At 39.9% G+C, this 13,531-nt stretch overlaps 2 protein-coding genes across 2 annotated transcripts; both read right to left on the bottom strand.

Annotated features, from left to right (window-relative positions):
• Positions 1-2,782: 2,782 nt before the first annotated feature.
• On the bottom strand, positions 2,783-11,214 carry LOC129774286 (uncharacterized). The gene is made up of 3 exons (XM_055778002.1): positions 10,903-11,214; positions 10,571-10,860; positions 2,783-2,891 (listed from the first exon to the last, which is right to left on the bottom strand). The coding sequence occupies exons 1-3, from the start codon at positions 11,212-11,214 to the stop codon at positions 2,783-2,785; spliced, it is 711 nt and encodes a 236-aa protein (XP_055633977.1).
• Positions 11,215-11,298: 84 nt separating this feature from the next.
• LOC129774285 (uncharacterized) lies at positions 11,299-12,930 on the bottom strand. Its single transcript, XM_055778001.1, has one exon. It carries the CDS (start codon positions 12,928-12,930, stop codon positions 11,299-11,301), a length of 1,632 nt encoding a protein of 543 aa, XP_055633976.1.
• Between the last annotated feature and the right edge of the window lie 601 nt (positions 12,931-13,531).

The following is a 13,531-nucleotide window of genomic DNA, read 5'->3' as shown; positions in this document are numbered from 1 at the left end:
CTTTATAACTTTCGTCCTGACTTTGCTTCTCACCATTACTTTGAAAATTCGTGAACTTTGAGGCCATATAGCCGGATATTCGGCTCCTTATTTGCGATAACAAAACTGGAAGAAACTGCATGTGTTCATGAAGTATCGCGTTCAGGAAAAAAATCCCATTTCTAACGAAACGAAGCGAAACATTAATGTTAATTAAACGATGTTAAGCGAAAACATTTCGAATCGATTGCAATCACGTTCCATACGTTTGGTGGTCATTAAACTCTGAGCAGTACCCCCAATTGACAAGGTTTGCTCGAGCTTATCGTTCAGCTTCTTGCAGTAGTCTTTACAGTGAAAGACTGTTCTCTGAAGCGAGCTGAAGCCTGGTGTAGAAAGCAAAGCGTAATTGGTCGGTAAAAAAAAGTCACAGAAGGGTTGTGTTCGAGACACGACTGCATTGTTGACGTAGAATTCCTTTAGGCTATCTGTTGATTTTGGATATTTTTGAAGAATTTCATCGTTTGATAATGATTTGGTGGCCCTGAAAAGGGCCGTTTTGTTTGGTTGTTGGGTATTGTTTGTTCACTTCACCAGTGTTTACCAAATGATGATGCTAAACAGCCATTGGATGGTGCGTATCAGATAAAGGATGTCGAAGTGGAATGAGATTTGATGGGAACCATCCTCTGTGACCCTAGACGAGATGCCTCCTGTGTTATGTATGGATGAAACAAAGAAAAAAAAACCAATGTAATATAAGATAATTACCAATACCGAACACAGTTATCGATTTTTCTTATCAGTAAGAACATATTACTTTAATATAGAGAAAACATATTTGTATTGGAAAAGGTAATTTTCTTTTATATTTTTACTTTCTGAGTGTTTATTCAACCCAATACGAATTTTAATGGGACTAGCAACACCTAATACTATATGTAAAGCATATTTTTTTCACTTTTCAATTTTTCTCGCCGTATAAACTTTCCCTGGATGAAAATGAACACAACAACACAGACAGCTTAAACCTAACGACCCATTTCCGAGCGGAAACACACCTTGGTTTTTATTTATGGAAATTAAAACAAATAATTTCATATATCAAGTCATTTTTAACACAACTGCTACCATATACAATTTTACACTTACATTTGTGCCAAATTCTCCACAATAAACGATCGGTCATTGATATGAAATTTCACGAAGCAACCAACATTAAAAGCAACCAACATTAAAAAGCCGGGATCCTGATCTTCTGATTCATCTATACCTGTTCCTCAGAAACGCCGATGTCAACGTTTAATGATGTTTCCTTCGTTGTGTCCCCGTTTCATATCCCTCCTATCCGATCGATAAACTTTTACTTAGTCGCGGCAATACATACACACACTCTTTACAGATGCACGGGCCGAAGGTTGTGCAGTCCACTGATCATTCAACAAGAGCCAAAGGTTGTACCGCTCATGACAACTCTACACGAGCTGATGTTTGCGCCGGCTAGTGACTATTATATCCTGGATTCCTCGAGTCGAGAAAGACGCACCACGCTAGATATGGGGTACAGAATAGGGGGGCGTTGCTGATTAATGGTCAGCTGCATCCCAATAGGAAGTATCCCGTATCGGGCACACGTACAGAGCATCGAAGACTGCAACATACCAATTATGAGAACACTTGTAATACTAACCTCGAGCCAACCGCGAGTAATCGGTTACATATTACTAACATAGTTGTAAGCAAACATTGTCGAAAAAATTAACTCCCGGCCCCGTTAGGCTGACGCCATATGAGCCTTAATAAAATATATATTTTGTATAAAAAAAAACCAACATTAAAGTTCCAAATTTAAATTTTATTTGCATGAATTAATCGTATCACTCACCTAACTTGCAATATAAAAATGCCTCGACTTGCATATATTTGCAATACCGATTTCTCTCGGACATCTTGGTTTTGATGTCTCTGTTAGGGAACACATTACGGTAGGAACAAAAGTTCGCCTACTTTCATGTATTTGCAACGCCGATTTCCCCCTGGCAGCTTGGTTTTGATGTCTCTGTTAGGGAACACATTACGGTAGGAACAAAAGTTCGCCTACTTTCATGTATTTGCAACGCCGATTTCCCCCAGGCAGCTTGGTTTCGATGTCTCTGTTAGAGAATCGCTGCATGTGTCGTCAATTTCGACCAATCAGAAGTGAGTATTTCCGTTAGGATAGGGGTTGACATTTTCTAATTGTTCGATAGTTTTTTATGACATATATAATTTTCTTCAATATAAAAAATTGTAATCGAGTGCCGAAATCTATTGACGCAAAAAAATTATCAATCCACCATGAAATGACTGAGCAATAAGCGTTTGAAATTGAACAATTTTCACGATGTGTTCGATTTTCGATTTAAAATTTACACCCCAATATGTTCCCGAAAGACGCAATCCTACGTCAAAATTATAATGAAATCCAAAGTGTTCATGAATTAATGTTATGAGTTAATATTAATTTAAGTTTAGAAAATATGATTTATCTTGTGTTAATGAGAAATTATTGATTTTTTTTCTTATATCCGGTATCCGGCCGGATAGTAAATATTGGCCGGATAGGCCGGACAGCGGATAGTTACCGGACATCCGTTTCATCTTTACTTCGGATCGTTATCCTGCTGAAAACCAAGCGTTCTTCAAGGTCCGTCTTGATGAGGGAGACCTCGAGATTTTCACGCAGGTTGTTGCAGAACGATTCTGCCGTCATGGTTTCGTCAATCTTCACCAAGCTGCCCACCCCACCCCATGAAAAGCATCCTCACACCATGCCGTTGCCTTCACCGTGCTTGACCGTCCCTTGGATGTGACGCTCCTGCAGCTCTTCACTCGACTTGCGCCCAGGGATGCCAATCAAATTTTTGAAAAAGCTGGAAAAATTTGAAAATACAACTGAATAAAGCTGGAAATTTTTTTTAAAAAACTTTGAAAAAAGGTGGAAGAATTATTTCTTTTCTTTTTCTCTTTTTTTTATATTAACAATACATATCAGGGTCAACAGTGACAGTGTCAGAATGTAGCACTTGTACTTACGAATTACCGTCACCGGAGCGTTATTTTTGATTATTAATTAATTTTCTCGTAATGAAATTCATTGTGAGGCCAATGTAATGGTAGCGAAATTCTTATCTAACAATTGGTGGAGACAGGTTTGCTAGCGAGAGGCCGCCGCTTCTGACAGAAGATTGGCGGTCAACTCGGATTGCGTCATCTCGGCGGATTGGGACCGCCTCGGTTCCTTATCCTCGTTAAATGACGACTTTGCCTCCCATTACATTACCCTCACAATAAATTTTAAAGCAAAAAAAAAAACTCATAAAAGTTTTCCTCAATCTGTTTGTGAACATACATTTTCATGACATTATAATTTGTTTTGCTTTTTGTATCATTCTTACTTATCCTGCTGTTCTTTTTGCATGTCTACATAATTTTTGAAAACTGGAATCCCGCGCAATGTTTATGTTCCTGTTCTATTTCTTAGCTTTGTTTTGTTCAAATTGTATTCTGAGAACAATCGTTCAATCTTACTAATCCTGACTTTGCTTCATTTTTCTTCATTGTTCTTTATTTCTACATAATTTTTAAAAGCTAGAATTCCTCGCGTAGTTTTTGTCTCTGTTCTACTTTCTAGTTATGATTAATTCGAATCGTATACGAGAATCAATCGCTCAACGGTTGCTGAGGAATGCGAAAGAATCAAGCATGTTGAAATTATTTTTTTATCAATTTGGAATAAGTAAAATTAATGTAATACGTTTTTGGGATGAAAATTTACCACAAAAGAAGCATCCTGGCGCTCGTTTACAGTGAAGTCAGTAAATCCCAGATTTCGGATCTCCCTAAATGTATTATCGATTTTCTGGATATCATTTCGATCGCAAATATTTGGAACACTTCCTAGAAGGGGAACAATTCGCTTCGGCGTTGTGTGAAATTTTACATACTGACAAATATTCATTGATCATGTACATAAACATTATCAAAACTGGCATAATTTTGCTGATTGGACTGAATATAAATAAATGAGAGGCAACTTAGTGAAAAAACGCCGTACCGTACTTCTGTGTGTTCATAATGGATATATAAAGATATAGCTAAAGAAAGGCGATAATCACCATAAAGGTCTTCAATGTTAGTGGAGTGGAGTAGGATTCTCACAACTGAAAGAAAAAAATATAATTTTAAGGAGTAAAAAAACTTATAAATCTCGAAAAGATAACAAAAAAAAACTTCGAAAATTTAAAAAAAAACTGGAGATTTTTGACCTTTGACTGTTTTGCTGGCATGCTTGAAAAGAATGGCAATATACAGGAAAAACTGGAAGGTTGGCAACCCTGCTTGCGCCACTCACGAACTAGCCTCTTTCGATTGAAAAGCTCCAATTTGAATTCGTCTGTCTACAGCACCAGTACTCCAGCGGTTTATCAACGTGCTCTTCGGCGAATTTGAGCTTGTTCGTCTCGCTGAAAGGCCGCTTCAGACCCACCCTGCTGGTGAACCCATGCGCTTCGTTGCGACGACAGATAGTCCTGCCTTGCTGATGTCACACTTCTTGACAACCGTGGTGTCCGGTCGCCTTTCTCGATATCTCGAACGACCAATTTTTGGATGCACAAAGGAATTGTTTTTGCAATAACTGCGTTCTCCATTTTTCTCGACTTCACCAAGTGCGAACACGTGTACAAATACTCCAGAGCCGAGCCAGTTGTTTCTAACCGTCAAAACACTCAAAACATAAACACTCAAGGGACCTCACAATGGAAACTTACATTTATTTTTCTCAGATTTTAAGATTGGTTACGATGTGTTTACTTTTTGTTTTAACCAGAAAAATGAAAGAAATGAAAAATAAATTTGCTAATCACTGTATATTGATTATGTAATTTATGGTACAATAAACATTCAATTCAATATTAATATTTGCATATGCGTCCTAAAATGGTTTCTGCATCTAATCGCATTTCTAAAACAAAACAACCTAGAGATACTAAACAAAACATAGAAGTGCATTTGTAAATCATGTCTGAAGGCAAATAAATGGAATTAAAAATTACGTATTAACTCGAATGCTGAAAGGTGTTATTTTTTCAAACTTTGGCGAATGTGGTCGTTAATGAGTATTTTGAACATCCCCCCACCAGCACCACACCAGTACTAAGGATGAATGCAAGACGAGAGCCAGGAGCTTTGGCGCCACCAGTGTATCCAGTCAAGGTGCATTAAAACGAATATAAAAACGAAATGTATGGCAAACGCCAACGGGTACGGGAAGCATTCGGAAGCAGCAGCCCCACGAGCTGGCACCATCGTAAACGGGTGTAGTTGTAATTCATCTCAATAAACTTTATATGATGGGTATTTTTATCGCCCTTTGGTTTCGTAATACTAATTTCGCACGATTAGGTGCTAAAAAGCGAAAAGGTGCCAATTGTTTGTTGAGTAACTGGGTCAGTTTGTATTTGATTGTGTTTCGCGAGAAGCTCGCAATATATTTGGGCAGTACAAAAAGTGCAAACAAGTCTCCTAATGCAGTGAACACGGTTGTTTGACAAATTCAGGCGAATCGATGCTGAATAATTCAAAGCATTTTCGTAATGCGATGGCATTTCATTCAAGGCAACCGGACGCACCCAAAATTCACAATTCACAAAAAGGTTTATCGCAACTATCGTCAAGCAGAGGTACGGTATACGCTCGAATAATAATGCTCCGCAAGCAAACTTAGCGACCCGGGCAAGGATTTTATTAGCTCTTCATTACGCTCTTAAATTTACATTTGCAAGTTCAGTTTTGACAGTAACCATTTAACGGGAGCAGTCGGCGAAAAAGCGCATAAACAAGCACACCGAAGCAGTAAAAAGATTTCACTCCACCTCCGCGGCGGCGCCATTAGTCCGAAAGACATTATAAATCCCTACGTCAAGCAGCTTTTCGTCGTTCAGCACGACCGTACGGATGCCCGATCTTTCAAGAGTTTCATTTTACGCACCTTGTTTTACGTCGGGTCCTTGCGAATATCACCTCTTCCAGGAGCATCATGCAAACAGCCATTTGGGGTACTTTAAAGTCGATTCAAAACCGGGTTTACGGCCGGGGTTCGAGGGTTTTCCACTGGAATGATTTTCATTTTTAAATTGTTAATTGCTAAGATTTTTCCAACAAAATATTATTGGACATACCGATGGGGGTGAACATGGGTTATGGGAGTGAAATTGGGTCAAAAATGTAGAATGTTACTGTTAGTAATATCTTGACAAATATTGCGAATATTTTAGTAAGCCGTAAGCCGTTTAATAGGAGAAATATTTCCACAATTTCCAATGCATAATACTTAACTGTAGTACAAATAGTTATTATTTAATAATTTATCAAAGTTTGATGCATAAATAGCCATCAAATAACACCTCAGAAAAAAAATCTCATGCCCAGCATTATAAGGTCTTGCCAGATGAGTCATTACTGATTTTGAACATCGAAAAAATTTTCCATTCGAATTTCAATATTTTAGAAATAATCTCTTATTTACACTGAGTGGGGTGAGAATGGGTTAAGCGCAAAATTTAATTCCATGCCAAACGGATAAAGTGATTGTCAAATTTTCATGAAAATTGGTAGTTTTATTTCTCATCGTTTAATATTAGACCCGTTTTTTTTTATTTGTTTCATCAGGGTGGCCATTTCCATTTTATGTTGGTACAAAAATTACCTTTTTCAAAAAATCATTACTTTAGAACTATTGGACCGATTTACGTAGATCGTAGCTGATCGATATATCAAATCAAAGCCAATGAGCTTGCAGAGAAACATTACACTTTAAGAAAAACAAGGTTTAGTTTTCGTAATTATTGATTGTAATTGTTTGTCATAGCTTACATCGTTTCGGAACTAAGGTCACCATATTTTTTTTTATTTTTTCTTGGAAGCTGAGGTTTTTTTACATAACATATCCGATTATCAGAGAAGTGTTTTTTTCGTTTTCGAGTGATTTTTCAAAGTTAACATGTTGTCAGTTTTATTCCTATGCGACTGAACTACATCTAGGCGACTAGAATCCATTTTTTATGCATATGTGGTATTCTATGTGGATTCAAATTAGTATTGATCATTTGAATCGGCCCGGTAATTCAAAAGTTATGAGTAAAAAAAAAGTCAATTTTGGAAAAATGGGAAAAATGATTTTTCGGACCATCGGTTATTTTTGAAAAATCATAACTCATGTACAAAACACCAAAACAAGACCGACATCCAAGTTATCTGCAAGTATAACAAGTATAACGAAAAGAGACTAGCTAATTGGCATTAATTTGATATGTCGATCATCTGAATCGGTGCAGTAGTTCAATAATTATGAGTTTTGGACCACCCTAAAATGGAAATGATTACCCTAATGATAAAAAGTAAGGGTCTAATGTTTTGCGATAAACAACAAAACTACCACTTTTCACGAAAATTTGAGAACCACTATATCGGTTTGACACGGAATGGCTGTATATAAACATTTCCATCGCACTTATAGGTGGATTGACACTATTTTCATAACTCAAATAATCATTCAAGATATTTATATGTTGTTACATTGAAATTATTGAAAAAAATGATTTCCAAACACAATTCTTCTGGTTTTGGCAGGTCTACTCCCACTAAAAGATCGCTTCAATTTATTATCTCTTCGGTTCTTCATCCGGTGTAAGGTCATGAACCCATTGGTGATCGGAAATTTTGAGCAGCTGATCGAGCTAAATTTTCACTCCGGATTCATGAGTTCATATCATGAATTCATCTCCATGCAGGTTGATCCTTCTTCGCATATTCCTAACCGTGTTTGTTTCCCTGACTACATCAATTCCTCTGTGCATTTTGATCTGTCCATGAAGCAAGATATCCATGGATATTCAGATTACCAACGATCGAGGATCGCTCCAACGATCTTCGATGAAAAGTATGGGGGTATCAATTGTGATAATATGTACTTTACTGATGGGTCCACTATAAACGAGTCCACAGGATTTGGAGTGTTCAACGAATTTTTTAGCACCACACACAGTCTTCAGAATCCTTGCTCAGTGTATATTGCTGAATTGGCAGCAATTCATTGGGCGCTGGACAGCGTCGCCTCACGACCTGTTGAACACTATTACATTGTAACGGATAGTCTTAGCTCTGTCGAAACTATCCGTTCAGTGAGGCCGGAAAAGCACTCGCCGTACTTCCTTGAGAGAATACGAGAAATTTTGAGTGCTTTATCCAGACGCTGTTATGTCATTACCTTTATCTGGGTCCCTTCACATTGCTCCATTCCGGGTAATGAGAGGGCTGACTCATTAGCAAAGGTAGGTGCAATTGAAGGCGATATTTATCAGCGTCAAATCGCCTTCAATGAATTTTATTCTTTAGTCCGCAAAAATAGCATCGCTAACTGGCAACGCAAGTGGAATGAAGACGAATTGGGCCGGTGGTTTCACTCGATTATCCCTAAGGTTAGCCTCAAACCGTGGTTCAAAAGTCTGGACTTGAGTCGGGACTTTATTCGCACCTTCTCCCGACTCATGTCCAATCACTGTTCGTTAGATGCACTACTCTTCCGTTTCAATCTTGCCAGCAGCAATCTCTGCGTTTGTGGCCAAGGTTATCACGACATCGAGCACATTGTTTGGTCGTGCGAGGTGTATCTGGTCGCCAGATCGAATTTAAAAAACTCCCTTCGGGCCCGAGGAAGACAGCCCAATGTGCCGGTGAGAGATGTGTTGGCTCGGTTAGACCTTGATTACATGTCCCATATATATGTTTTCCTTAAAGCTATAGATCTTCGTGTGTGATTGCCCCTACATCCTTATACCCTCCTTTCCTTCCTTTGCGGGTAATTCGTCCCCTTGCTATAAATAGTAGAATAAGTTGAAATGTAAATACACTATAGATATACGAATAGATTTATAAATTGAGTGTTCATCAACATTGTTACAATTTCCTTATATCCCATCCTTCTCCTAAAAATATGTCACCCTCCTAAACTCGAGTACACCGCGAGTAATCGGTTTTCCACCTTACTAACCATAGATGTAAGAAAATTGTTTATATATATAGTTTTAAAATTATATTTAAGAATTCGGCTCCTTTAAACTTAAGTAACTGAGCCTGTAAAAATAAACGAATTAAAAAAAAAAAAAAAAAACACAATTCTTAATAGAATGTAATATTCACTACTTTGACCCATTGTCACTCCCTTTAAGAGTTGAGATTGGGTCAACTTTCATTTTATCGTAATTCAGTGAAAATTTAATATTATTCAACAATTCCTTGAACACTTGCGAATGTTCATCATTAGAGAACATTTATACATAATCCGAATTGTGCTTTACTCTAATTTTTTTTTACCCATTTTCACCCCCATCGACGGTATTTGGTTTTTTCTCAGGTCAGAAACCACAACTATTGAGGTTTCTATGACGTATTTGGGTTTAATTCCCTTTTTTCGTTCATATATGTTTTTTTTTGTTTACAGATTTATAGCCATTTTCTATATGTACATCTAATTGACGTCATTTGTTATTATTATAATTATCATTATTAAACGATTTTATTAAGCATGACTTTTTTGAGTGTTTATCTGTTGCGTTATCACACATTAGCAGAAATTGAACCTCTTTCCTGTTGACCGATTGATCTGAAATTTAGAACACACCTTTATCTCTGCTGTCATTAAAAAAAAAACACTTTGTATTCCAAGACCTTCGAAATCCGAGATGGCGGCCGCTACAAAACGTCGGACTGCATATTTTCTCGAAACCCCATAAATATGAGTATCAAATGAAAGGGCATGACTAGTAGACCACAGTTATTTATGAAAAATGCAAATCCAAAATGACCGTTACCGTATAATGGCTATTTTTTTTCTCAAAACCCCATCAATGTGTGTATCGAATAAAAGGGCTTTACTAGTAGAACACAGTTGTTGCGATCAACAAACGAGCACTACTCTTTAGAGCAATTTTATTTGTAATTGCTTAAAACTAAAATTATTTGAAACATAAATATTGGTTGCGGTAAATTCACTTGATTCACTTACATTTTATAGTGCATTTAGACAGCTTTTTTATCCGTCGATTAATCGATCGATCAATCCTGTATGCTTTAGCATCTAGTTTTAATTAGAATCCTGTTCTGTAGAAATTCAGTTATTTTAATTTAGGTTATCCAATTGTAGGAATTATTTCAATGGTTTTCTAACCTACCCGAAGTTCAAATTCCTTATTCGGAGTTCAATTCACTGTTTTAGCTAGATATAATTTAATTTAAGCTGTAGTTTAAGAATAGGATATAAGTAGTTCCTTAATTAAATCACATAGTCACATAAGCTACTTACAAGTATAGATTTAAGGTAAATTAAGGCACAATTTCAAAGTTGCATAATATCTCTATAAAAACAATATATTTTTCCCGTGGGCAGATGATCAATTGATGTGTTGCTCTATTGTTGTTGCATTGGTTCGCTTCATCAACGATAGCGAACCTACCGTTGATGGAGCGAACCAATCTTCGATAAGTCGGTTACAGTGAAGGCGCTGTGGGCCGGGTTGCCGGTGCTGTGATCGTGCGAACATTCCCCTCCCCGTGAGAATGAATTGAACCATCAATCTCACCAAGTCTATCTACATCCAGCACTGCCAGCTTTGAGACAGGTCTCCGAAACAGTCCACTAGATGTTTGAACCAACGCCTGCCGGATTCGTCCATCGCTGCCCGGAGTCACTTCTACAATTCGTCCACGTATCCACCCATTTCGTCTACTGTCGTCGATCACAATGACCAAGTCTCCGGGTTGGACAGGCTTCGTCTCTTCAACCTATTTAGTGCGTTTGGTGAGTGTGGGTAAGTATTCCCGAACCCATCGCCTCCAGAAATGGTCGATACGTTTCTGGACCAGGTTCCAGGATGCATTAAGCTCATTAGCAGAGTCTTCTAACTTTGTTATTGGCTGCACTACTCCAGATGAGCTTCCCAAGATGAAGTGGTTTGGAGTGAGTGCTTCTCGCTCTGCTGAGTCCAGTGGTAGGTACGTGAGCGGGCGCGAGTTGACAATTTCTTCAGCCTCTACCAATACAGTTTGTAATCCTTCGTCGTCGAGTTTGTCATCTTGGGGAATGCTTTTCATGGCGTTCTTGATGGAACGTACCATGCGTTCCCACAATCCCCCCATATGGGGACAGGAAGGCGGAATGAAGAACCATTTTGTCTCGGTGTTGGTGAACGTCGTAGCTGCATCCTGCTCGATCCGCTCGATTTAGTCTTGCAGAATTCGTTCCGCTCCGGTAAAGTTCCGACCATTGTCGGAGTATATTTCTTTCGGTGACCCTCTGCGACAGATGAAGCGACGTATACAGGCGATACAGCTCTTCGTCGATAAATCATATGCAACCTCAACGTGTACTGCACGAATTGTGAGACACGTAATCAGACACACCCACCGTTTTGCTGCGGATCTGTTTACTTTCACCAGGATTGGCCCAAAGTAGTCGATGCCGATATAAGTAAATGGGCGAACTCCAGGCGACAAGCGTGCTTCCGGAAGAGGACCTATCCTTGGAGTTGAAGGCTTAGCTTTCATCACCTTGCACCGTTGACACCGCTTCTCGATGCCTCGAACTACTGTGCGCAGATGTGCAATGTAGAATCGCTGGCGGATTTCGTTGACCACCGTTTCGGAGTTTCCATGGAGAAGCTTCCTATGGAAATTATCGACGATAAGGTTGGTGACGTGGTGTTTTCTCGGTAGTATCACTGGGAACTTCACATCTTCCGCTACCCCTTGTGCCGCGGAAATGCGACTGTCGACTCGGAGAACTCCCTCATCATCAAGCATCGGTGTAAGCATCCGAAGAGGGCTTGACTTCTCTAAGATCAGTCGTTCACAGATCGGTACTGTCTTATTTTTAGTAAGAATAGTCAACTCATCTGGGTAAACCTCAGACTGAATCAGTTTCCAAAGCAATATCTCGGCTGCCTTGAATTCCTCGTGATTCAACGATATGCTACATTTTGTGCCTTTCTGATTGCGAAAAGTTCCAAACCTTATTACATATGCCGTTGCGTGCAGTAATCGGTTCCAGTTGGAGAAGCGTTCGTATACTATCGGAGTACGCAGGATGAGCACTTCTTGATGCAGATGACATGCTCGCAATTCTTCATCAGTGGTTGCGAGCGATCTTTTCGGCATAGGCCACTCCTCCTCTGGCAGTTGCAGAAAGGTCGGGCCATTGAACCAGCGGCCTGATGCGCTGAGGCACGGTCCACTACCCCACTTGGTAGCCTCATCTGAGACGTTAAGTTTGCTCGGAACGTATCTCCAATCGTTTACGTTTGACGATGAAAGAATTTCTCCAACGCGACAGGCTACGAAAGGGCGATATCTTCGATGTTCTGACCGGATCCAGGCCAGAGTCACTTCGGAGTCCGACCAGTAGATGACGCGGTTGATTCGGATGGAATGATTAGAACGCACAAATACCAGCAACCGGGTTCCCAATACCGCGGCCATCAGTTCCAACCGAGGAATGGAGACATATCGAAGAGGAGCCACCTTCGTTTTGGCTGACACTAGAGCGCATTTCGCTGTTCCATAACGATTGGTAGTTCGGAAGTACACCACCGCTGCATACGCCGCTTCACTTGCGTCGACGAACACATGGGCCTCCAACGAACGGTACAGCTCAGTGCTCGCGTTCTCGAAGTAACACCTTGGAATCCGAACTTCGTTGACTTCATCCAACAGGCTAATCCATTTCGTCCACGATTCGTAGACGCTTTCGTCGACAAAGTCATCCCATTTGATGCCGCTACGCCAAATATTCTGCATCATTATTTTCCCGTGTACCAGCACACACGCCAGCAGGCCCAACGGGTCAAAAAGGCTCATTATACATTTCAGCACCTGACGTTTCGTCGGTCTCGTTCCCGTTCCGATCAGTCCGCAATTTCCTCCCTGAAGATCGTAGAAAAAAGTACATTGTCCTCTTCGGTATGCCACAGCATCCCTAACACGCGCTCCGATTGCGACCTCAATGACAAGTCTTTCGTTGCTTGGTTCGGAGATTGCCCCAAGTGGTCCAGAACTGCCTTTCGGTTTGATGACCAATTCCGGATTTCAAATCCTCCTTGCGCATGGACCCATTTCACCTCGCTGGATACCTTCTTCGCCTCCTCGTTCGTCTCGAAGCTGTCAAGGTAATCATCGACGTAGTGCCTGCTACGAATGGCAGAGGCTGCCCTCGGGAACTTGCCTGCAAACTCTTCCGCATTCCGATTCTTAACGAATTGGGCTGATGCAGGAGAGCTGCTCGCTCCGAACGTTAGTACGTCCATTATATAAATACTAGGTTCGACGTTGGTGTTGTTGCGGAATAAAAATCTCTGAGAGGATCGGTCTTGCTTGATAACTCTCGTCTGGTGGAACATCTCTTTGATGTCTCCACTCACTGCCACCGGGTACTGACGGAAATGAAATTGAACCGAAATCA

Source organism: Toxorhynchites rutilus, chromosome 3, assembly GCF_029784135.1.
Source record: "Toxorhynchites rutilus septentrionalis strain SRP chromosome 3, ASM2978413v1, whole genome shotgun sequence".
Lineage (NCBI taxonomy): Eukaryota > Metazoa > Arthropoda > Insecta > Diptera > Culicidae > Toxorhynchites > Toxorhynchites rutilus.
This window is presented reverse-complemented; position numbering and strand designations above follow the sequence as displayed.

What these genes read in the sequence shown, in the direction of transcription:
- LOC129774286 (XM_055778002.1), bottom strand. Translation starts at nt 11,214, where the DNA reads ATGGGGGGATTGTGGGAACGCATGGTACGTTCCATCAAGAACGCCATG. An exon ending in ACCATTTCTGGAGGCGATGG is followed by an intron (nt 10,861 to 10,902) that starts GTTCGGGAATAC and finishes CGCACTAAATAG; the next exon opens with GTTGAAGAGACGAAGCCTGT. An exon ending in CGGCCCACAGCGCCTTCACT is followed by an intron (nt 2,892 to 10,570) that starts GTAACCGACTTA and finishes AAATTTTTCCAG; the next exon opens with CTTTTTCAAAAATTTGATTG.
- LOC129774285 (XM_055778001.1), bottom strand. Translation starts at nt 12,930, where the DNA reads ATGAGCCTTTTTGACCCGTTGGGCCTGCTGGCGTGTGTGCTGGTACAC.